The sequence below is a fragment of the Eriocheir sinensis genome, chromosome 3 (genome assembly GCF_024679095.1).
Source record: "Eriocheir sinensis breed Jianghai 21 chromosome 3, ASM2467909v1, whole genome shotgun sequence".
In the NCBI taxonomy this organism is placed as follows: domain Eukaryota; kingdom Metazoa; phylum Arthropoda; class Malacostraca; order Decapoda; family Varunidae; genus Eriocheir; species Eriocheir sinensis.
This window is the reverse complement of record NC_066511.1, coordinates 27,492,791-27,518,564: the sequence shown is the minus strand read 5'-3', so window position 1 is coordinate 27,518,564 and position 25,774 is coordinate 27,492,791. Positions and strand designations below refer to the sequence as shown.

Here is a 25,774-nt window from a genome sequence, read left to right as displayed (position 1 = left end):
CAGACCAAACAAGAAAGAACAGAGTGAACATCAACGTAGGGGTAATTCTTTCTTAAATCTGCCACGTTCGTTTGTTGTAAAGCCTTCAACTGATTAAAAGTGTTGCTCTGATGTTTGTGTCACGTATTGGTGCCGAAACAGGACAAGTAAACGATAGCGGTGAGTGGAATATAGAAAAGTAAGCAAGTTGAACCTCTCTGCGAGCTATTTTGCGACTGCGAGCCGATTCCTACAACACTCGAGCAGTGGTTTGGAGCATCGTTACCGATTGTCGTACTCAGAACATTGCATTTTATCAGTTTCAGACCGAAAACTGTAACATCTATACAAACAATGGTATTCAATTAAAGTTATTGTTAAAACCGTTAATTATTAATGCTTTTTTTGTCATACATATGGATCTGAAACTGGAAAATGTAATATGCCGTGTACGATACTCAAGAAAAGACTATGTAAGCGAAGTGTACGAGAAATAAGAATTAAGCAATACAAAACGGAATAGGTCAAACAAAGAGTGGAAAAAAAGGCTTGATCTTCACACCTTGACCATCCTTCCTTCCTTTGTAGCTTTTATTATTTTTCTTTGTTTCCAGTTTCCATCCAATAATGTCCATGTGAACTCCCTCTCCAATTTCGAACTCGTCTGATGTTCCCACCAGTTTTCATTCTCGATTTTGTACCGTCATAAAGTCCCATCACCTTCTCAATGCCCATCTTATAATTTCCCTTGGTACTCTGTCAAATGCCTTCTCTAGATCTACAAAAAACATGATACAATCTCCTCTTCTTCTCCATATACCTTTCCTGAAGCCCTCTCATATATATTGCTTCAGTTGTTGATTTCCCAGGGCAAAAGCCAAACTGACATTCATCAATTCTTATTATCCTTCTCAGCCTCTTCTCCAGGACTTTTTCATATACAATGCCTTTTCATTCACTAAGGCCTGGGAAAGACTGTTTTTTATATATAAAGAGCCGCAACCTCGACTCAGTTATACCATTTAGTTTCCCTTTACCTTTCATTCATTCCAGCTTTTCCCCTTTTGTATGCTCTCCACTTCATGGCTGTACATACTTTCACTGTGCTCAGCCATCCTCTAATGAGTTGTTCTTGCCTGCTGGAGCTGACAACTTTACTGGGTTTCTTCAACAGTAAAAAAAAAGTTACAATGGTAGAATACAGTCTGTGTTAATGTGAAACAAAGGAGAATAATGATTTTTATTGTTTAAGCTTCCATATATAAATAATTCCAATAGAACCCTAAGATCTAAATGGTTGGTGTGGGATACAGAGTAAATATAGAATAATAATGACAATAATAAGAATATAACTTAGAAATTCAATGGTAGAGATTAAATATCATATACATAATAAACATCTGAATGGAAATGGGTTTAACAATATAATCTTCACAACATTTTCTGTGACATAAAAACAGTGTCAAACAATTTTCAGAGGATAACTCACCTCAGATCTTTGTTTTGGAGCCTCACAGTCATTACCCACGGAAACTATATAGGACTCTACTCCAGAAGAAAAAAATATCACAGGACTTTTTACATAATCAGCAGGCACTTCTTGGTATGCCTGTTAGACATAAAATAGTGCATGTACAAGACAAGAATATAAAATATGAAGGTAGAATTTCAATAAAAGATCTTGGGCACTATATAACGTAATGCTCAGGCCATGAAGACAACAAAAATTACAAAAAAGACAATCATTATACCAAACACCTTGATCATTAGCATCCTGTTGGAGGAGACTGACTTGAAATACTTAAGAAGTTCATGATGGGCTGCTTCCACGTTCATCTCTGCATCATCCACATTGGCATCAATTCTGTGGGAAACCAAAAAGGGTTGAGAGAAGTAAGAGGAGAAATGATGAAACTGAAGTCCACTGAAATGTGAATTCAACTCATGTCTTTGTATTCTTTTAGCTTACTGCCAGCCAAGTTATATTAGGTCAAGATTAACTGTGAAGAATAACCACACCATCTACAGAAGGTATTCCCTGAGGTTATGTTTCATATCACTCTTCACCAAATTAACACAAATTACTACTAAATCTAATATCATACTCCACCAGTTAACCTCAACACTAATTATTACTTTGCCCCCCTCAATGCAAGTCAAATGCTACTGTCTTTAATTGCCTCACTAGTGATGACAGAAAGGAGGAAAGTGCATTTAAGTGAAAAGAGCCAAACAGAACATTTGCACATTCTGCTGTCAAGATTCCATTGCTGACTATAACTGACTTTCTTGGCTTATGTGTAGATTAATGAAATCCTTACTTGACTACATTAATACAATTCGATGGTTCTGGAGATATACTCTGGAGTGGCTGAATAGTCTAATAAATTCACCTGAGATACACAACACTATAATAGTGTATTTCAGAAGAGACTGAGGAACAAGAAAGACAAAGTGCTTCATCAGTTTACCTGTGTACAAGTTCTTCCTGTTCTTTAACCATGGTGGCCAGCTGGGTGAACATCTGTCCCAATTCCACAATTGTAGACTCTATGGTACGCATGGTGTCAGCTCGACTCTGTAGATAGGTGTCCTGTTCCTCCATCAACTGTAGCTGCTGGTGATACGCATTGCCACTTCCTAGGTTGATGGCCACCTCTCCACCTCCAGAGTGACTTCCATCCCTGCCAGGAGTGTGAGCTACTGCTGCCACTTCATCTGCCAGTAGCACTGACCCTTGGTGGTGGCCTGCAATGGCCCCCGGAGGAAGCTCACCACTCACCACCCCACCTGTGAAGTGGTCACGTCGCTCAGCCTGCTTCTTCAAGTTCTGTCATTTAATAAAGAAATATTATTAGTAAACTGCTTCCAAATTCATGAGTGAATATGATGAGAGTAAGATAAACTTCTGACATTATTCTCTATCTCCCTCAAAAATCAATAACATAAAGAACAAAGGACAGAAGTGAACCAATAAGAGATACAAAAAGAAATTGATGAACTCACTTCTGTACGAACTTCCAGAACATCCTTGAATTTCTGTGTAATCAAAGCAACCTTGGTCTGGAGTGTCCCCACCATATTAGAGGAGTGCTTTTGCATGTGAGCGCTATTTCCACCCTGTGAGGCAGCTAAGGAGCGGGTGCGCAAGTCACCTAGTTGCTTGGTAAGGGAAGAGAGGTCATGCCGAATGATGCCAGTCAACTCTTGAATTTCACAGTCATGGCTGTCATCAAAGAGTGATCGCTTCTTGGCCACTGGAAAAAAAGATACTTGTTAAAAATTTTAAACTATCACCATTATCATCTCATGCTTTTCCTTTTCTTTCCTTTCTTCTTTCTTTTATATCTTTCTCAGATAAATTATGAAAAAAAAACTTTACTGTAGCAATAGAAGTAGGGCTTGAAGACATGAGTAAGGTGTTTTATTATGTAAACTAACAGGAAGACACTGCTAGGTACCTCATCTACATTTATGCAAGGAGCAATTAATTTTGGGATTTAACAATGGCAGAGCATCATGCCAATCACAATCAGTCTGGTGGTGCATGAGTGATAGAACCAGTGGTAGCTAGGCCTAATACAATCCCTTTTACTTTCTTACTGAGCATACTAACCATGCTTAGGTCAATTCTAGTGATTTTAGTAAGTTTTACCTAGCATATATGCCCTGCCTCTGTCATGCTCAGTACAGTTTTCAGCCTTTATAAATTAAGTAACTGTTTACATTTAGATCAATTGTTTCTGGTGCATGTGTGGGTGACTGGTGGCAAGAGACAAACCCTCCCCACAAACATGCAAAATGTACTAGGGACATTAAAGCAGTGGAGAATGGAACTGCCCACTCTACTCCAGATGTCAATGGCCTAGCACATGGGTCATGCCATCTATCAAATAAGATCCTCTAAGGAGTATGAGACCTCTTTATGTTATGTGACAAGCTTTTCAATGATCCATGCTTTCCAGTTTCATACTCTGTGCTTTCCAAATTCATGCAAAGTACAAGGATGGACAATACATAAAAACAAAAGAACAATACTTACGATGAGTTAATTTTTCTAACTTGGCATATGTGCTAGATATATTCCTTCCTATCAATCTGGAAAAAAGAATCATTCATAAATAATTGATGAATAACAGTAAAATCTCCATTTAACATGAACACTGAATGGTCACAAGGTTCAATTTTCTGAACATTAAATTCTGGGACAGGCACAGAGTAATGGAATACATCCCACCACAAGCTCAAGGGCCAATGTAACAGATATAAGCACTAAGGCCACATACAGCCTCAGCATATGCCAGGAAATTTACTTTGCCAATTAATTTGAAATAAATTTTCTTTTATTCTTCCATTTAGCATTTTCTGACTTCAAATAATCTTTATACTTTTTTGGGTAGATACAGATTCTGACGCTCTTTCATGGCACATGTCTTAGTTTACAGAAATGTAAGACCAAAGTAGAAAATATTGTGGAACTTCATGACAGAATTTAAACTAAATTTTCCTAGTGGAGAGTTTGAACAGACTGCAATGGAAGCATACTGTTATTAATGTTAACCGTACTGATGTGACCAATTTAATACAATAAATGAACATAATTTACCAGATTTCCTTCCAACTCACTTACCTGGATCTCTGCATAAAATCTTGATACTGCCGCAAGTCCCTGGGTCTCTTACTGTCCCGGTGGGGGATGGAACCATTGTGGCTGCTCCCCTGCTGGGAGCGCACAATGCGGCTAAATTCTTGTGTCCGGTCACGGGATGCCATCTCAGTCTCTTCTACACAAGGCAGGTAAGAGTTTCCGGCTGACCAATCAGGGGTACCTGAAATTAAGAAACAATTTCATCTGATAAGATTGAACAAGGAAAGAGTTAATATGAGAACTTAACTGTCACATGAAGACTTCAACAGAGTGTGACATTATTTTTTAGAGTAAGTCTCACTCTCCTCATGGATTTCACCATTATTAAACTGACCTTCTCCATCACACTTCAGTAGGTCTTCCACTGAGGATTGATTAATTGCAGCATATAAGATTGGCACCACAACTGAAGACTGACTCAGTTTTAACAACAATGTCAATGGAAACCAAACCTGTAGTGCAGATACTTCACATTACTTGCTCATCATAAAATTTGTATTGAAAGAGTTATAATGGTGTTGATAACTCATGGTAAGGCACTTCTCAGTGCTAAGTTTTACAATGGGAGGGGAGGGAGAAGTAGCAATTTTCACAAAAAACTAGAGGAATATGAATATAAGAACCACAAAATAAGGCCAGGGAGGCTATGGGCAATCACGATAACCATGTGGGAGTTAAGATGTGCAGTTATACTAATGAATGGATGCAACTGGGTGAAGTATAGAAGGTTTGCATCTTATGCAAGATGACAGTGAAATGATTTGATATCCCAGCAGGCTAGTCATCCTTCTTTTTTTTTTTCTTTTTTTTTACAATCAAACCGTGCAATACTTTGGGGTTGACATGAAAGTCAGACTCATGAATAGGTATCATGTAACTTGGTGCACAATTGTATTTGAACACCTTAAAAGCATATAGGCAATATTAACCCTTTCACGCACCACGACGCGATTCACTTCAAAACGGAATCGTCTACATCAGCTTTTGACTCAAATCGCATCAAAAACTTTGAAAAATCCGCCAAAAATAAGTATCTTTCAGAACTGCATCAATTTTGGGGGGGGGTCAAAGATCCAAGCTTGACCTATAAAATAAACTAATTGTCAACTCTCTCGTGCTGTTGGATTTGAAGTGATAATTGCCCATGTTTTAGTTGCCTCTAAGCAGGCAGCCTGTGAGAGCGACTGTTGTCCCTTTAAATGGTTTTTTTCAGAGTTGATAAACTTCGCTATTTATTTGCATTTCTTGATCATTTTTTTCTTCCATAAGGCAGAATAATATCTTCCAAAACCAACGATATATAATAATGCCAGGAAAAAAGAATACTTGTGGGTGAAATCAATATCATGACAAAAAAATTCGCCACACGGTCAGGCCATTGCGCGAGGCCCCCTAGGGAGCCCCAAATGGATGTCGCAGTGGAAAAAAAAACTTGTTAAACTTTTGGTGCGTGATAGGGTTAATATGAAAACAATAAGTTAACGGTTATTGAAAAAGAAAATCAATTAACTGATTTTGACAAGATGAACTCCTATTAATGAAAGTTTGTGAATCATACTGCCAACTGAGAATAAGACTGCTGCCAAACTAAAATAAATGTTTTTTTAAGACTCTTATGCACCTATACATACAATGTCCCATGTACTAAAATATACAAAATATTCAAACAAATTTTTCTTTTCTGGATAGACTAAGCTTCTAGCAAATTTATAAACAAGCAGTTATTCAGCTATGAGGTAAACAAAATATCTTACGGCTGTTCTCCTGAAGTGCGTAACTGGAAGGCTGGGGACGGGGTGAGGACCAGGAGTAAGTGCTCTGAGCTGGCTTTGGTCCTCCTGGCTGCTCTCCAATGTTTGGGACTACTGAATCAGTCTTCTTATGGTAGGCGTCGTTTGACTGTGATCCCCAATTTGGTCCGTTGTTGTTGTTGCCACCAATGACAACCTGCCAGGAAGATTTTGATCAACTATTTCCTGCAATACTTTAAATTTTGCTTCAGCATATACATTTTTTGTCAAATGGCACCTATGCTAAAGTAAAAAACTTGCAATAAGAACTACATCGTTTCACAGTGGATAATCAACAACTGACATCCATGACACTAACCAAATTGAAGAAAAAGCAGTTGAGTATAATGAACCACTATGCACAGCTTGAGAATGGTGTAAGATAAGGTGACACCTCTCCAAAAATATTAATGGTGTTTAGAGACATTTAAGATGGGACAACATGAGAATCATAAGTAAAGAAGTACAAAAAATTAAGACATTTCAAAACCTACACCACACAAGCTTGTCGGCAGTCTCGGAAGGGTGCCGCAGCGAAAGGGTTAATTAACGTTAGATTTACAAATAACATAATCTTACAAAATGAGTCTGAGGAACACTTTCAGAGTCTGTATATACCTAGGCCTGAAGAAGAATATGAAGCAAACAAAGGAAATGTAATGAGTTGGTGGTACAAGAAATAATGATTGAAAATGAAATACTTGAGAGTTGAGAAATGTGCTTATCTGGATCATAAAATTAATGCAAAGCAAGACCATGAAAAATAAATAAATCAATAAGAATGAAATGGAAAGTTTTTGATGTCAGAAACAGGAACCTGCCACTCTCCGTGAACAGAAAGGTGTACAGCCAATGTATCATGCCAGTTCTGACATATGGTTAAGAAACTGAGCACCTCACAAAGCATTTAGAGAAAGCTAAGAAATGCAGAGAGAGGAATGGAGAAAAAATGCCAAGTATAGTAGGGAGAGATAAGAAGTGAACAGCATGGGTTTGAGTAAACATAAAGGTTGAAAATATTATGATAATTAAGAAATGGACTTGGGCTGGACATATGGACAGAACTGATAAAAGATGGACAACCAAGGTTTAGAGTATCAACCCAGAAACTATAGGAGTCAAGGAAGGCAGAGGACCAAGTAGGAAAAAAAAGAAAAGAAAAAAAAAAAGCACATTTACTGGAGCAGGATGGAGTATAGTATCATCAGACAGAAAGATGTGGAAAATGTTGGGAAAGACCTTTATCCTGCAGTGGAATACATAGTTAGTAATGGCCAAATATGATGATGCTGATGATGATGAGCTACTGACCTGAGGAAACAAAGTGTAGGCTGTCTGTGTTGGGTCGGGCTGGAGCTGGAGAGGGTGGGTGCTGGGGTTGAGAAACACAGGTGCTCCAGGGGCTGATGGCTCCTCCACATAAGACTCAGACCCCGCTCGCCTCCGTCTGGCCGTCATTACCCACTACTGAATACCCTGAAGGATAAGTGGGAGGACTGAAGGCACAGAGGGTAAAAAAATTCCACATGATGGGCTTTTGACATTCAAAGCCCACATATCTGAAAAAGTTAATAAGGCCTATCAAATAATGGGTATGATACGTCGTACATTTACTGTTCTTGATGTACCTACATTTAGATGTCTCTTCAAGACTATGGTATGACCTCATCTTGATTATGCTCAGTCGATATGGTCCCCCTACAAGAAGAAGGATATAAGTATAGTGGAAAATGTCCTGAGAAGAGCATCCACGTTATTACCAGGATTCAAGAACCTCACATATCAAGAACGATTGAAACGATTGGAGATACCAACAATGGTTTACAGAAGGCTAAGGGGAGATATGATTGAGGTATATAAAATCCTCAATGGTAAATATGATGAGGATGTGAACATTCATCTTGAGACACACACAGGGCCGACACATTGAAACAACTTGAAGCTATGCAAAATGAGGTCCAGGACACAAAAGAGGCAAATCTTCTTCCATTCAAGAGTCATGGATGCCTGGAATAGCCTTCCCAATGATGCAGTAGAGGCCGTGAGCATGATGTGGTAATCATTGAGAATCACTACGCGCCTCCAAAATACGATATTACGCCTCCATATTATACTTAAGGGACGAAATACATGTCCCTTAACTATAATATGAAGACGGAAAAAATTAAAAGTAAAGAAAAAGTGGTAAAGGTAGTGAAAAGGCATATTATACATACGTGCGCTTTGTTTTGGTGGCGGCCATTGGGAAGTGAGCATTGTTGTCAATGATTCGGTTAGTGAAGGTATGCTAGGTTAGCGATGGTACGTTTAGTTAGCCATTAGCCCACGCATGTGAAACCAGGTCCACCACACGTGGTTATTTTTTCTTTTAGAACACGCACCTTTACCCAAAGGGTTTTGTGAAGGTTTGGCCCAGGTATAGTATTAGGTAAAGGTGCATGTTCTAAAAAAAATAAATAACCACACGTGGTGGACCTGGTTTCACATGCGTGGGCTAATGGCTAACTAAGCGTACCATCGCTAACCTAGCATACCATTAATAACCAGATCGTTGGCAACACTGCTCATTTCCCAATGGCCGCCATCAAAACAAAGCGGCGCGTGTATGTATAATATATCTTCTCACTACCACTTTTTCTTTACTTTTAAGTTTTTCCGCCTTCATATTATGGTTAAAGGACATGTATTTCGTCCCTTTACTATAATACGGAGGCGTAATATCGCATTTCCGAGGCGCGTAGTGATTCTCAATAATTACCCATGATGTCATTTGAGAAACGTTTAGATAAGTTTTGGTCTAATCAACAAATTAAATATAGTTTTGAAGAAAAATTGGTAACCACCCCAGCACACCACCTGAGTATTAGTTTAGAGAGTGACAATGATCTGGACATAGAGGCCTAGTTTTGGCCTGCGTCTAGTAAATCCGTAAGGTTCCGTGAGGTAAGGAAGGTTACACTTCCGCCTGTGCCGCGGGGCCGTGGGGCGACACCCTGACGTAGCAGCACAGGGCCACCTCGCTGGCCTTGAAGCCTTGGAGCCACTCTTGGCAGCCACGTTATGTAATGGTTGAGACAAGCACGGCCACAGACACCACCGCGGCACCGGGCGGCCAGCAGCAGGCCCTGAATACCGTGAAATATGTTGGGAAATTTGACGAAACTTTCATTCTGGAGCCCCGCAATGCTCCCCCTCCTCCCGCACGCCCCCCCCGCCTGAGGGGCCGCCCGTGTGGGCAGGACGTGCCTGGGGGTGACCCAGACTAACAGTTACGGCGTGCAGGCCCTGGGCGGGGCAGGCAGCAGCGCCAGGGGCTCACCATTCCTCCCGTCACAAGACAAGTAAACACGGCGGCCACGTTAACGCGTGACGTCACCGACAGCCGTGACGTCATTTTATTTCTTAATCCTAAACGTCAAACATTAGTTAATTGCTGAATACATCAAATTAAGATATGCCTTATGATAAATTGATTAGTATGTATATTTATATCAAAATATGCTATATACTTTTGGAGGGGAGGAGGAAGTGTTTAATAGAATTTCTTACTCTTTTCTTTTTCTTTTCCGTGCCAAAGGATGACTAAAAAAAATAATAACGAACTGACTCTTTAATAAAGACCTATAATAGGAAGGGCTATTTAAAAACTTTTCAAAGAGGATATTTTTTTTGCATTATGGGAAAAGGATCTTTGTCTGTATACGATGTATGTCTATAACGTCCATACGATAGGCTATACGACAATTTCTTGACAGCATCTACCCAAATTCAATGGTAACTACTATAATGGTTACTTATAAACTATCAATCAATCAATCAGTTCCTGATAACTAATCTTTTCTTGAGTTCGTTGCCCTCGGATGAGGGTAACCTACTGTATAGTGGGAATATTCCTGCTCATTTACTTTCTTCTTTAGCATATCTTTTCCCATGCCTAACTAAATAATATTCTTCTGTCCCTCCCTCGATCCCATTCCTAACGGTTGAAGCTCAAAACCAGATAAAAAAAGATACTGGTGCAACCATTGACTGATAGTTTATTGTTGCAAGTAAAACAACAAAGGAGAAGGGAGGAGCATGCCATCCCAACCCCCACGCAGTGCAGTGTGTGATTATACAACTAAGGATACATGTGTAAGTAGCACCAGGAAACTAAAAAGATACAATGGTAGGGGACAAGTGCTAAAAAAATAATAAAGGCCTTGATTTAGTCAAGGGAGCAGACATAAGGGACTGTACATATGGACTACAATCTAGGGGCAAATGCAGGATACTCACTAAGCACAGCTGAGAGAACATTATTGTTAATGAACCAGCCCACCAGCCCAGGCAGGTCCCAGTGGCCCTGTGGGCGGTAGGCACTAATAGCAGAACATTGCAGGACATAGTGTTTGAGCGTGTGACCCCCTGGCCTGGCACACAAGCGGCAAGGTACAGGGTCAGGGTCAGCCCCACTGACCTCCCAGTAATATCTATAGCCCAGCCTCAGCCGCATCACCACCAGATCATAGGATGCACTAAGCCTACCATAAGTGTGGGTACAGATACTTGATACCTGGGCATAGTGAATGCTGGAGGGACTACCATCCTGACACCTCAAGGCAAGCTGATTGGTAACAGACTCACTAACAAGGGATCTAAGTCTATTCTTAACATAATTATAGGTGTATTCAACACCTGTGTGTACATTGAGATCATCAGAGGCAGCACGAGCAAGTCTGTCTGCCTTTTCATTATGCGGCAGCCCAACATGTGAGGGCACCCAAATGAAGTGTGCAGTAGCACCACAGCGCTCCAGCAGGCTAAGGGCACTTAGGCACTTATTGACTATATCACAGTCAGAAGGGGAGGAAGACGGAAGTGCATACAAGGCACATTGACTGTCAACAAACAGGTGCACATCTTTCCCAAGAGCTACAGTGATATGGAGGCCAAGTACCTACAAAAAAACAAATTATGTGCTTGTACGTGTACTTAAAGTAGGGCTTACAGACTATTTGTGTCATGCCCCACTAATTTGATTTTCTCTTTCCTACTACTCAATAATCCCCACACGTCCTCTGTGTGTATCGAAACCCAAGAGAAATTAATCAAGATCAGGAGAGGGTATTCGCTGGCTGCCTGGGATTGAACCTGCGACCAACGTGACGGGAGAGCCACTCCTTACCGAGTCGGCCAAAGACAAAGAGGAACCCACTCGCCAAGTGGGCTATGGGAGGCTCCCTTATCAGCCTAGTCACCGCACTACACGGCTATGTAGATTAATTTTTGTGTGTTGACAATGTCCCTTTCAGACATACCTCCAATATTCCCATTTTCTATTAACCTTGGAGAGCATGGGCCATCCTACCTGTTACCCCTTCGGGGAAACTCAACAGAATTGCAGGAGAGGATCCCCACCACTATGCCACCACTGTCATGCTCCGCTGATTTGATTTTCCTACTTCTCAATAATCCCCACACGTCCTCTGCGTGTATTGAAACATACAAAAAATTAATCAAGACCAGGAGAGGGTATATTCGCCAGCTGCCTGGGATTGAATCCGTGACCAGCATGACGGGAGAGCCACTCCTTACCGAGCCGGCCAAAGAGGTACCCCACTCGCCAAGTGGGCTATGGGAGGCTCCCTTATCAGGCCTAGTCACTGCACTACACTGTACTTGGAGTTTAAACATTCAATTGTACTTGTAATTGTAGCTACTTGTACTTTTTAGACCCAAAACTGAAAAATACCAAGTACATTCAAGTACAGACAAGTGTGCTACATTATATTTAATCAAAAGTTATATACCGTATATAGATTCTAGTGAACTTTGTGATCATACTATTGGGTAAAGACGTACAATATGTTATGGTATTGTAGTGTAATATCATAGTCTCATTAATGTGTATATACAAAAACTACTAACTTTCATGCTTTACGAATCTGTGACAGGAACTTTTTTATCACAAAGTTCTTGTACTTAAGTAGGCAACATATAATGACATGTACTTAATTGGACATATATATTGTAATTTATAAGTACAAAGCAAAGTGACTGTACTTGTACTTGTCAACGCGTCCATATCTCGCTTCCTACCAGTGTTGTGCACACTACCTGCTAAAAGTAGTGGCACTACCGCTACCACTACTTCAGTCAGATTGTAGTGGCACACCTCTACAGCTACTTATTTCTGAATGTAGTGCACTACCGCTACTACTGCTACTTGTGAACAATAAGTACTGAAAAAACATAATTGTCTTTTATAGATATTGTTACCTTCCACGTCCTTGATAGAGTACTGAGTAAGTCACTTTACTACATTTCCTGTATGTTAGGCTAGAAGATTCACTCACCTCCCTCTGCTGTGCTGGTTGACTCACCCAGTTTTTACCAGTTTCCAAGACTTCATGAATCGTGATCAGGAATATCCATGAGTGACTAATCACTTACTGTCCACAGTTACGCAGCCAGCCACACCTCCAGTCTCAGATTCACTTCTTAGTGAGCGTTAGGTGACTGACAAGAGTGACGGGCCGTGGCTCTGCCATTGCCTTCTCGATATAGGGTCACTTGCGATAGCTTAATCCTGGGGATTCTACTTTCCCCTGGTGGACTGGATAACTTAGAAGATAGGGAGATTTAGATAGAGAGGAGGCAAGAGCTCCCGCTCGAAGCTATCCCATTCTGTTAGGGATTAAGTTATCGTGAGAGGACTGCCAATAATGATTAAATATATGTAGTTGTCTAGTTGATATACAGGAAATTAGCAACAAGGATTGTCACCATATCTCATTTTATCAGGTATACCTTCAAATTAATAAATATTCTTGGCATTGACTATCTCCTTGTCTGTGTCATCTATATCAATACACCAATAGGGAAGGCAGTTTCTGAATATCAATTGGGCACCTTGTCTTCCTCAGTTTCTAACCATGGCCTGTTTTTCTATGTATTCAATACAAACAGGACTCCACTTGTTACTTACCTCCATTCTGACTGTTATTCCCTTACCAATGTCATCTGCATTGTAATTTTCAGTCCATTTTGAGTGAAAATTTTACTCTTCCTATATTCTTTCATTTCCATAACTGCATGGGACCTTATCAAATGCTTTCTTCATATCCAAGCATACATAATTTCGGTGGTGAAGTGATTAGCATGCCTACATATGAATCTGTGGACCTGGGTTTGAATTCTGGCTTGGGCAGTCAGTGTCCAGCTCACCCATCACTGATTAATACTCCCTTTTGGGCTGGTCAATAAATGGGTATCTAAGGAAACCTGGTCCTATGTCCCAGGGTAATGGCTTAAGAACTAATGTGACAGAGATGACCACTGAGGACATTCAAAGCTTTAGCGTTTGCCCTCAACTTTATGTTTACCTATAATTTGAATCAAAGTGATGATTCATATGACTTACGAGATGTTAAACAGGCCTCTTTAAGCCAGGGTGCGTCTTCCTGCCCTTGCATAAAAAAGGAATCTTAGTTTATTAAGGAATTCTGATGAGAGGCACAAAATATATTGGAGACAATTTGAAATTACATTGTTATTTAAATACATATCATTAAATGCATCGTGAGTACTCTCATGGTTTAACTGGTTGCATCTAAACCATGACAGCACATGATAATGAGCATTGCATTTGCCATAGGCATCACCTCTTGGTATCACATTCATACATTTTTTTCTTTGTAGGCTGGATAACCTCTGTGACCAAGACCAAAGGGAGAATGGGACAGAAGCAGCTTTTTGAAGTGTTCATGATGTGGAATTTTTATATATTTTTTTTATTTAAAGGTTTACAATTGATATTATCAGGATCTAATGCTTTTACAACACATCAAGTGGGTGCTTAGTCTGTCTCCTTAATACTGGCCCTGAAACAATCTCCATTCAGGGGGAATGAGTCACCTTGGTCTCAAAGGTATGTGAAAATATTCTCATATAAACCATAGCCAGCCAAACTGGATTAAAAAAAAAATATTTACACAGCTGAACGTGAAGAAGTCAATCACAATGGCACAGAAAATATATAAATAATGTTTCATGAAGTGTGTAATCAATCACAGAGTCTCTCCTGAATAAAACCTAGTATTTCCAGCTCTCCAAAGAAAATGAGGTGAAAACATTTAATATGTAGTCATAGTCATAACTGCTTGGGATAAACTTGATTGCCAATAAGTTCATAATAATATTTTTTTATAAGACTTTGGAAAACCTGCACAGTATATATAGATCATTACTTTGTTTCAAGAAAATTCCACTTCATTCACACAATTTTTTCAAATGTTACAAGGCTGTAGGCAGCAAAAAAAAAATTATAAGCCCAAAATTGTGAATCATATAGATATTGTTTATGCTATGGCCTGAAAATATATTGATTTTATGATATATCCAAATAAAAAAAAATCATAAATATTATTTCTTCTATGAATTATTTACATGTAAAACCAGGCAGATCTAACCCCAGCATTTACTTTTGTATTTTATGAATCTCAATGACTAGCTTAGTTTTACAAAAAAGTTGTGTATGCTCTTGCACAGTACTGGAACCAAAGAAAATTCCACCATTAATGAGCCATTAGAGGAAGTAAAAAATGTATTAAGATGCTTGTTTGTTAAAACCTTCCATATGTACAGCAACTCACAAACATGCCTAGGTGTGTGCTATGAAATGGTAAGAGAATATACAAGGTAATAACAAGTACAGTAAGTGAAGAACAACTCCCACTCGCATGGCTACTCTATGAGTCTTGGAAGCATCGGTCAAATGCTTCTGGCAGGACAGGCTCAGTCGATCTCTTCTACATAAGTTGCTGGGAAGATGCCGACAACATTATCCAGCTCACCCACCCACCATCCATCAGCTTGCTTCTCATGGATATTGATTATGTCACCTGATAATAAAATTATAATTCAGTTATACATATATGCAATAATGAACCTACAAAAAAGCCATGTATGCAGTACCTAATAAATATTACATAAAAAAAAAATAAAAAAAAACGATTTGCAGAAAAGATATACTACATTACACCCAATATCATTTCACCTAGGTTTAGATAGTCTGTGTTTGACACAAAGCTATAAACAAGGGTGGCTATTACAGTAGTAATTTTTCAGCCACAGAATGTGATAAATTACCTGTTCTGATTGTGAGCTCATCATACATGTTGGCTTCATAGTCATAGAGTGCCTTGCATCTGCTGCCTGTCGTAGCAGCAGGGAGGGGGTGGGCATAATATGATCCATCTTTGGGGCCAGAATCAATATTCTCTTCACTGATGGTGGCCTGATAGTCTCGGTCTGAGCCTTGAGAGCTGAATTCATCTGTAACAAGCATTAGGGAGGGGTAACGGGGAGGAGACATAAACACACCAGAGGATCTTTGAGGTTTTTGCAAAGATGGCACTTCAGTTTCTGTGGGACATGTTAGTCGAGCAGGACTTATGGTTGAGCCCCTTGATCTAGCAGGGGGGCTGGGAGGAACTTCAAGGTCAGTAGAGCGCTGAAGGGTGCTGACTCTAGAGGCTGATGAAAGCTGATCTGTATTTCCTTTGAAGGTGTAAGCAGCATATACAGCGACAGTGTTGTCATAGAGAAACAAGTGAAAGCAGTCACAGAGGTTATGGTGATGGAAGGTTAAGACACAAAAGGACAAGGTGAGAACAGAAAGAGAAAATTAATGCCGTACTTAAATTGTCTTGTGATTACAACACGTACAGATAAACTATGCATGATTAAAATACAAAATATTGTAACCCAATCCTATACTTCATAAGTGAACATGTGCAAGATGGAATAGGAAGTCAACAGGAAGTGTGACTTGTCTAGATCAACTGATGTTATGTGATGTCTTGTTATGAGTACTGTAATCAGACTCATCAACACTGCTTTCCCTAACCTTTCCTTCACTTCTGTTCATATTGACAGCAAAAAGTCTATGTATTTGCATGCTTTACTTCGTTTAGAGGTTGAGAGCTGTCAAATTATAATGAATGCCAAATATATATAATTTAAAACTTAATATCTTTCATATTACAGCTGCCTAATGTGTGATCAAGGTATATGAATCACTTAAAATATCTTACAATATATTTGTGTCTGCGAGTGAAACTTTAAAAACAAATATGACATTCCCGTCTTATATGCACATCACCTCTTTGAATATATGACCAGCTGTTCTGATAATGCTTGCTCTTCCTTCTGAGTTTACAAGGCTTGGGTGTTCCATCAAGCATTTAGTATCTGACACATAAGATAGCATAAGAAGAAATGATACCCAACAAAGCACAGCCAATGTCACTGTCAGAGAGTGACCTCTCCTATAATCGGATCATCCAAGTCTGAGGTGTGTATTATTGTGCGCTGGCAACCTGCTGTCACATGGTGTGTCCGATTGCGTGGATAATGTATGATAGTCTACACATAGGAAACAGTCTTCAGAATCAATAATATGCAGGCAACAATAACAAATACCATCAATTACAGTTGCTTTTGAGTTAAAAATTATTAATACTGTTGCAAACAGCTGTTTTGTAAATTTACAAGATTTACAAGACAAAGCACTGTCTGCCACTGAGAAAATAAGCAGGCTTTATATTAACAAAACAACTGTTTGTGACAGTATGTACTGATAAGTTTTAACTCAAAATCAATTATACTTGATGGTATTTGTCATTGTTGCCTGCATATTATCGATTCTGAAGGCTGTTGCTGAAACTGCTGCGAAATCAGACACGCTGTGGGACAGAAAGTTGCCAGTGCACGATAATGCACACCTCAGACTTGGGTGAACCGACGAAAGTTGCATATCCCTGCAATGTATAGAGGTTTGGGTCATATGGAAATTCTAGTCAATCATACATCACACTCAATGGTGATGTGGCCAGAGGTGAAAGGAGCACACCCCAAGGACTAAGCTTTTCCTACCTCTGGCTGTATCACCGTTGGGATTGAGCCGTGACTGGCAGGAGTTTTCCATGGCTCAACAGCCCTCCTTTGAACCTCAAAACCCCTCCTCTCATCTGCGAGTTGTTTTATTGATTGATCTCGTTATATTATGTAGGCTACATTGCTGTTTTTGTACTGTATTATAATTGGCTATGTGTATTTTTAGTAAGCCTATTATGGTGGATGTCCAACCATATACCTTTTATAACACAGGTTTTTGTAAAACCTAATAAAAATTATGTGAGTTGCTCATATGTGATGGATTATATTGCCCATATTCTTGGATATTAGGCAACTCTGCTGTATTCATTTTATTGTTTGATGATTAACAGCTACATATATCATATGGTATTTTGAGTTCATTTGAATTTTCCCTTAGTTCTAATACTTAGTTTTTAAAAAGAAAAAAAAAAAAGTTTCATGGACTTTAAAAAGAATGGAAATAATTTAGTATGCAATGTTCATATAACATAAACTGCGTTTACTATGCGCACCATATGATTCGTCTGTACCAGACATGGAATGTCATATTTGATTGAAAAGTGAAAGTTATCAATCACTATTCATGAAGCATGCCAAGCAACCTGCAGTCTGTAAAGGGGTGAATAAAATGAAGTTAAAAAACACACAGCGGAGGGGATGGAAACAGGATACACAATCAAATTGGAATGGCCCCAGTGTATATATATAAAAGTACAGAAGAGACATCTGAATGTTATTAAATTGTTATAAGTGGTACAAATAATGTGTGGGCTGATTTATATTTGAGTTTATTTGACTGTGCAGTTACTCCCCTTTCTGACTGACTGGATTTCTTGTGTTTTGATACCACTTTTTTTTTTTTTTTTTTTTTTTACAGCAATGGAAGCAGCTCAAGGCAACAAAAATAGGAAAGAAAAAAGCCCACTAAATGTTGTTCCAGCAAAAAGAAGTCAGTATGAGTGACCATAAAGAGAGGGTCAATTTCAGGTGGAGGTGTCTTGACACTCCCCTCTAGAAAGAGTTAAAGTTGTAGGCAGGAGTACAGACAGACTCAGGAAAGCTCTTCTAGAGTTTATCAGTGTACGAAATGAAAGAATGAATTTGCTGGTTAACTCTTGCATAAAGAATTTGGATAGAATAGGGGTGAGCTAGAGTAGAAAGCTGTGTGCAGCAGGGTTATGGGAGGAGGGGAGGCATGCAGTTAATGAGTTCAGAAGAGCAGTCTGCATGAAAATATAAATATAGGATAGTGAGAGGTAAATCTGAGGCAGAGTTCAGGAGGTAGAAGACTGTCAGTGCGAGGGGAGGAGTCGATGAGACAAACAGTCTTTGACTCTACTCTGTCTAAAAGGGCTGTGTGTGTGGCACCCCTCAACACATGAGATGCATACTCCATGTCTATAAGCAATGAATAAGAAAGCAATTTTTTGGTGGGCAGCAAAACAACAGGATGAGAATGAATGTCTGCATAATTATGTGGTTACAAACAAAAAAGAAAAAGAAAACCAATGCAATACAGTGTTCCCTTTTTATTTGCAGATTTTTTTGTTTATGGGTTTGATTATTTGCTGGTTATTCTAGAAAAAAGTCATGCTCATTGCCCACGTCTTATAGAACTATATAATGCCAGCGTCATCATTGTCATTAAGGGGTTAATGGTCATCACTGTTGCTATCATTTCCATTGTCCTCATAATGTGCTTTCCACATGACTCCCAGATGTAGTTGTCACATCAGACAAATGTCAATAGGAAAGATGGCAAAGTGTCCAAGAGAAGCAGAAAAGTATTAAGTGACAAAAAAATAGTGATACTGGACAAAATTCAAAGTGGTACAAGTATTTGCAGTTGTGGCCACTCATGGGAATGTCAAGAACATAACCTCCATGAGAATAAGGGAACACTGTATCATATATCATTCTCTGGTTTGGTGAACTTTAGAAATATTGTTCTCAGCTAATGAACTGATTGTATGGAACACGCAATTGGTATGGTGTTAACTGAATAAATGGAGTCACATGAGGCTGCCAGTTTATGTCCTGTTAATGTTAAATGAAGACATACCAAAATCTGAGTCTGGTTGCACAGAGTTGCCGTCAGCAGTACCTCGGTCATTCCAGTTGGGAGATCCAGTGGGGGAGTTGCTGGCTGGGGAGACATCCACACTGTTGCCTCTGACCCAAGGTGGCACCTATGGAGCAGTCATCAGTATGGAACACTTATTATTGATGTGTCATGTGACATAAGAAAATATACAGTGTTACTCTCATATTCTTGTCCATGTTCAGCACTTCACATTCATTTCCTCTGATATTTTTCTTTAAATCAGGATTTTTTTTATGACTCCATTCTACATTAACACTAATTAAAGCATTTGACAAAGTTCAACAAAAAAATTGAACTGCCTCCAAGAATGAATGTTAAGGAGAGAATTTTAAATGGTATGATTCCAGCTGCAAATTTGATTAAGTATACCATATGAATTACGCAAGCAAGGAAACAATCAAATTATTAAAATCTAAAGGATGGGAGATGGGGCACTGACCCTCAAAATAATTAATCTTCCCCACTTTACCTTAAGCACTGAGCACGTGAGTCCTTGTTTATCTCGATGAACCTCGATGTGCTTGGCCAGTGGGTGGACTGTCTTGGGTCTGTTGTTAAGATCATCTAATGAACACTGAATTTTATAGCGGGCAGCCTCCAGATAGGCAAGCATGGCCTTCATCTGAGGGAAAAATGGAAGCTGCTTATCACTGGACACACACAGCATCTGCCTATCTTCAATATATAAAACAAATGTCTTAGATTGTCTTTGTTGTTCCACTATTGTTTTAGTGATTTTTTTTTATTTAGTATGTATAACGATACAACAAAAAAAAGTTCACACAAAAATCAAGGTATAAAATTAAATAAACAAACTTGCTGTATGAATAATGAGCAACACAGAGCAGTAAACCTTCAGCAAATAAAGCATCTGGAATGGAACTAAAGAGCCTAAAGTGCTGTGAAATGAGGTTCATCCGTAAGTTTCCAGTTTAAGCAAGTTGCTTGGACAACAGACACTAGATACTAAGCCAACAAAAGAGGAATGCTAAGTCAAAAATAATGTTTGCATGTGAATATGTATTAGCTTGTTTTACTCAATAAATACAATATTACATTCATACTTCCAGTGTGTGTGTGTGTGTGTGTATTTACCAAGTTGTATTTACCCAGTTGTGACGTATGGGAAAAAGAGCCACGCTCACGCTGTGTGTGTGTGTGTGTGTGTGTGTGTGTGTGTGTGTGTGTGTGTGTGTGTGTGTGTGTGTGTGTGTGTGATTCAGATGATTTCTCTTAAATAAATACAGTTCCATAAAAATAAAAAAATCAATACAAAGAGGATCAGAGTCTTGAGGTACTTCTGGTTGTAGTGCTCATGTCTCCAGTAAAAATAATATTCTAGATGTAGTGAATGAAAAAAATCTACTGTATATCTATAATGGTTAGAACATTCAACGAAACTGAAATGTGCAAATGTTCATTATACAACATGCTCCTCTGTGAAACCTGCAGAAATAATAAATAAGGCAATATATATATGCCCAAGACTCATTCCTGTTATGCAGCAACTCTGTCTCTACCACTACATTAGTCCTAAACACATCCTGCACAAAACTTACATGTTGCAGTCTGTTGTGGGCATCCTGTTGAGATCAAAAATATTTCAAGAAATGTATTTATAAATTGTCGATTCATGCTTTGTTGGGATTTGATTTTAATACTGCAGGCAATCAAAGAGAGATGAGGCACTGCTTACGTCAAAATAATGAGAAGTTTATTGATGAACTATTTCATTTACATTTATATCTACTCCATTTTCACTCGTATTGAAAGAGTACAGATGAAAATCAGGGCTGTAACCAAGACTTAAAAACAGATGAAGTGAACACAGCCCTACTAGAGGGGCCCAGGGGTCCCCTGGACTTTGGGGTGGGGGTGGATTGAGCAGGCTGCTACAGGAAGGGAGGGATAGAGATGCCAGACGAGGCAGCTGCCTTGTCTGCCTCAAGGTGGTTACGGGCATGTGAAAATGAAGATGAGAAAAAGAGAGGTATTATTATTATTATTATTAGTAGTAGTAGTAGTATGTAACCAATATGGAAAAAAATATGGTACTTCTGAATCTGACTTGAAATAATTCTCTTCTTTCCTGAGTTATTTTTGAACCTCTGATCCTATTTGTGGAAGGGACTAAGTTTGGAATAATGACAATGATAAAATTAAATTTGACATTGATAATGGAGAATATCTGTGAGTGATTGATGCTTTGTCACAATCTAACATATGAAGCCACAATATGTCATTGATGTTACTGTGATGCTGATGAAGTTTGTGATGGTGATGGTCATAAACACACTGATGACAATGATAAAAATACAACCTTAATAAAAAAATGCCACTTTTTACATAATGTACTTCAACATATAATGAGTAAAAACAAAGATATATATAGTCTTACATGCTGCAGTTTGTCATTCACATCTTGTTGTGATTCTTCACCACCAAATGTTGGAGTCTCCTGCAACGCCTTGGCTAGGTTCTCCACCCCTTGCTTCCCCCTTCTTTCCCGTTCCAAGTCTGTTCTCACCATCTTGAGAAACTTTTCCAGTGCCTGACAAACAAAATTATTCAATTATTTTTTGTGTGATTTCAAGCTGAAAGAATTCTACAACCATGGAAAAGCAAGTGTTCTATGGTGTTGGAAATATATCCTTCATAGATCTTAAATCCTTTTCACCTATGATCTCAGTAAGCACCTTTTGGGTATACTTTCAGGCTTTTTTGTTTGATACGTTTTTGCACTTTAGCCGCTTCCTTTACTGTGAGAATAATAAAGAAAAAACTTTAAAGCTGCGTGTGGACTCTGTGCTCATCTCCCTCCCATTAGCCCTTGAGCCTGAGGTGGGCGAAAACCCAAAACAGAGACTGAACAGTTAGGAGGGTTGTGGGACAACTGCCTAGATTGGGATGTGAACCCAGGCCCATGGATCTGTAGCTAGGCATGCTAACCACTAAACTACACCATGAAGGCAGCATGTTTCCAGATTGGAGGATGGGCTAAAGGAGAGCTGAAAGGGTTCTGGGAAGGCTTGACTTCCCAAAGCCTCCATTTGATGAATTTACTGTCACTAACCTCTCTTCTCCTGTCTCTGTTCATTATGTTGTTCATATCTTCAGCATAAAAGTCTGGAAGCATCTGCTCTGGAAGATTTTCTCCAGTTCCCTTGGCTGTGATAACTGCTTGGATATCCTTCTCCACATCACATGCTTTCACGGGTTCATCAAGTCTATCCACAATCTGCAGGAACAAAGGCATAATCAGATACTATAGGAGAATATTTCAGCTGTACCAGTAGATACAAAATGAGCCTAATCTGAGACAATGCATGGCTATGGTCTTAACATGCTAAAACAAACTCACCGCAACTATCTTCGGTGCAGACTCCACAGAATTATTGTGGTACTTGACAACCAGGTCCCTGAGCGCCTGCAAGCGCTCCTCCTCCAGTGTCTGGAAACAGCTGCTGCCTTTGTACACTGCAGACTCCCATTCCAACCTGAGGAAATGCAAGACTGGGTCATCATATCCAACAGCTTAGAAGAGTAAGTAATAGACAATCAAGCTGATGAATATGTACTAAAAATACATAACTGTGAACTAAAGGTAATACTGGAAAAATAATTATTTAATTGGCAGAATAACAAAAATGGATTGATAGTAATTGTTGATCACAGGTTACATGGAGCCTGCCAAAACTTGTTGTTGGAGATCATCATAAATACTTGTATAAGAAATAACTGGCTTTCAATAAGTACTAATAGGGGTAAAATGACAGTCCAAAGTGTTCCCAAACTCTCAGGTTTTGCACAGATAACCTTCCTGCTGCTTACCTGGCTCTCTCAGCACGGGTACAACAAGTGTAGTACTCCAGGTCACTCTTCTGTACAGCTTCCTCAGCTTTCCGTCGCTGCTTTTCCATCTATTACACAAGTAGTACTATCAATGTAAAACTCAGCAAACTAACATAAATGAATTGCTTTCAAAATTATTTAATATTCCATTGCTTTGGTCGCAATCATTATCAGTAAAGTTATACATGAACTGTACTTCTAAAAGGCTAGGGCTAAAAATAAAACAAAAAAATAAAGTAATATAAAAAAGGAACCAATGCTACTTTAGTTTGATTGCCCTGTGGGAACAAAGGAGTATCTTGAGATTCAAGTCATTTGTGAAAAAAGTCTTGTGAAACAAGTCACAACATACAAATGATTGTAAGATATGAAACCATCTTGCATAAGTGTAAATACAATAACAGCATTTAATTATCTCACTTTAATTGTTTCTTTATCAGTGAGAGTCTTGCCCCGTCCCAGACGAGCTTCCAGCATCATGTCTTGAATTTTTTCATTTTCCCGACAATTGCCATAACCTTGCTTTTTTGCCTTGCTCTCCGCTGCTCGCCAGTCATGTAGATTTTTTGTTGTCTTGTCCACCATACTTTCCACTCCTTTACGAATTTTGTGTTGTGTCTCTATCAACTGACGCAACGGCCGCACCACATCATCTCCGATTGCTGATCCAATGGTTCTGTAAGGAACAAGGAAAATAAAAATAAAAGGAAATATGGGTGCTGGGTGTGCTGTGCATTGCTGAGGAGTGCACACATGTGGCAAAGTTTATATCTGAAGGTGAATTAAAAATGAACCAACAAGAATTTATTGTAGATAACTTTCGGTGCTACTCTAGTGTGTGGTCTAGACGTCCATTTACACGTTAGCGTGCGGTCCACCAACATATTTACAACTCACTGTGCAGTCTACTTAACTTCAGGATGATGAAAAAAAGCTGAATATAGCTGAATAATGATTTATAATGATATGACACCATCATCATGCAAATTCAAAATCAACAAAAAACAATCATTAAAAATACTAAAAATTACATATGAATGAAAATGAGTTATACTGATTTAAGGGATTCAGTGTAAGGAGGATAGTGATGTGGATGTTCATTGATTGTACTTTTATAGAGACCGATCAGGAGCACTCAGGTGACACGACAACATCAGATAAGGTCTCAGGAGACACGTCAGGTCACTATGTAGCTTAGACTTATAGATACTGGGGTAGAGTACATATCCTGCAGTAGACTACACACTAAAGTAGCACCTAGGTAACTTTCCTACCTAATCAAAATTTAAACCCTACAGTTCTGACTTTAATCTATTACAAGCTGACAAAAATGCTTGTATAGACACACCGAAACATTCTGCTCAACACCAGCTCTTTCTTTAAGACTGTTGCATTGTTGTGTTATGTGCATAATTTTTTTCCAGTGTTACAAAAAGTTATGTTCTTAATTAGTAATGTAAGATTCTCTCTCTCTCTCTCTCTCTCTCTCTCTCTCTCTCTCTCTCTCTCTCTCTCTAACAGGTGGCTTGTATTGTGCCGATATGGAGGATATTCTATGCATGAAGAAGAATCAAATTGTCACGCATGTTTCCAATTGATACGCAGAACCAGAAAGAAAAGTAATTATACAATTATTATTAGAGAAAGACAGTATTACAATGTATGGTACCTATTGGGATAAGGCATAGAAAGGAAATAATATAAAAAAAAATGGCAATAATGGTGTAATGGTGAGTAAAACCTGAGGATGTGAATACCCTAAGGAAGCTCTCACTCAACCAACTCTGCTTCTGTGTTGATTATGGGGAGAACACTAAAACAGATGTCATGAAAATACCCGACTTTTCTTCTTAAAAAATAAATAAATAAATAAATAAATACGCCCACACTCAATTGGATCGATTTGATTGATACACAGCCCAACCCCCAGGCAGTACTTCAGTAAAATAATAAACTTGTGGCTGGTGGCTTTGCGTAATACATTTTTCAACACGCGATTTCAGTTGGATGATTATTAGCACATTGTGACGCAAAGGAGAGAGGCGTGGAACGATTCTCTGCGTAGTACTGTCTGCTCTGTCTCCTTGATGAATTGTATGGATATCCAGATGCCAAGCCTTTATATTGTTTACCGCGGCAAAATATTAATGTGACTTTTCAGGTACTATATGGCCTTACCGGTGCACGTCCCCTTGCTGCTCCATCTCGACGCCCACCATCTGCCAGGCCTGCGTCACGGTGCCCGAGTTTTCCTTGGAGGCCTTCATCAGCTTGCTGGACAGCTTGTACAGGCCCTTGGCGTACGAGGCCTCGAGCTCCGCCCTGAAACACAGACAGACATGGTAGTGTTGGCGCACACACACACACACACACAAACACGCTAAAAAAGTAGCTACACATAAATTTAAGGAACTGATATAATGATATACAATAATACCGGTCATTGAGAGAGAGAGAGAGAGAGAGAGAGAGAGAGAG

At 39.1% G+C, this 25,774-nt stretch overlaps 2 protein-coding genes and 1 long non-coding RNA gene across 9 annotated transcripts in view; 1 reads left to right on the top strand and 2 right to left on the bottom strand.

The window, feature by feature from the left end:
• Window positions 1-1,207: 1,207 nt before the first annotated feature.
• LOC127007429 (syntaxin-5-like) lies at window positions 1,208-9,825 on the bottom strand. 5 transcript variants are annotated; one of them, XM_050878437.1, is made up of 9 exons: window positions 9,737-9,807; window positions 8,050-8,115; window positions 7,729-7,893; window positions 6,382-6,574; window positions 4,610-4,808; window positions 4,022-4,077; window positions 2,986-3,236; window positions 2,451-2,809; window positions 1,208-1,843 (listed from the first exon to the last, which is right to left on the bottom strand). In XM_050878437.1, the coding sequence occupies exons 3-9, from the start codon at window positions 7,873-7,875 to the stop codon at window positions 1,684-1,686; spliced, it is 1,365 nt and encodes a 454-aa protein (XP_050734394.1). In that variant the 5' UTR covers window positions 7,876-7,893; window positions 8,050-8,115; window positions 9,737-9,807; the 3' UTR covers window positions 1,208-1,683. The 5 variants fall into 5 exon arrangements, with proteins under 5 accessions (XP_050734394.1, XP_050734412.1, XP_050734403.1 ...); XM_050878455.1 differs by lacking the exon at window positions 9,737-9,807 and adding an exon at window positions 9,685-9,704; XM_050878446.1 differs by lacking the exon at window positions 8,050-8,115 and having other exon boundaries at window positions 9,737-9,825.
• A 342-nt stretch (window positions 9,826-10,167) lies between these two features.
• Window positions 10,168-15,013, top strand: LOC127007419 (uncharacterized). The gene is made up of 2 exons (XR_007760254.1): window positions 10,168-10,551; window positions 14,101-15,013. It is a non-coding gene; the product is annotated as an uncharacterized LOC127007419 (long non-coding RNA).
• Window positions 13,909-25,774, bottom strand: part of LOC127007409 (uncharacterized) — a 90,610-nt gene continuing 78,744 nt past the window's right edge. The window contains exons 3-13 of one of the 3 annotated variants that reach the window (XM_050878405.1): window positions 25,475-25,618; window positions 23,717-23,972; window positions 23,276-23,364; window positions 22,806-22,941; window positions 22,518-22,682; window positions 21,843-21,995; window positions 21,004-21,027; window positions 19,914-20,066; window positions 19,445-19,529; window positions 15,550-15,735; window positions 13,909-15,302 (exon numbers count right to left, since the gene is read on the bottom strand). In XM_050878405.1, coding sequence (XP_050734362.1) covers window positions 15,196-15,302; window positions 15,550-15,735; window positions 19,445-19,529; window positions 19,914-20,066; window positions 21,004-21,027; window positions 21,843-21,995; window positions 22,518-22,682; window positions 22,806-22,941; window positions 23,276-23,364; window positions 23,717-23,972; window positions 25,475-25,618 — 1,498 coding nt within the window. In that variant the 3' untranslated portion in view covers window positions 13,909-15,195. Of the gene's footprint in view, window positions 15,303-15,549; window positions 15,736-19,402; window positions 19,530-19,913; window positions 20,067-21,003; window positions 21,028-21,842; window positions 21,996-22,517; window positions 22,683-22,805; window positions 22,942-23,275; window positions 23,365-23,716; window positions 23,973-25,474; window positions 25,619-25,774 lie in introns of all 3 variants that reach the window. The other 2 variants (XM_050878387.1, XM_050878395.1) reach the window with 2 other exon arrangements.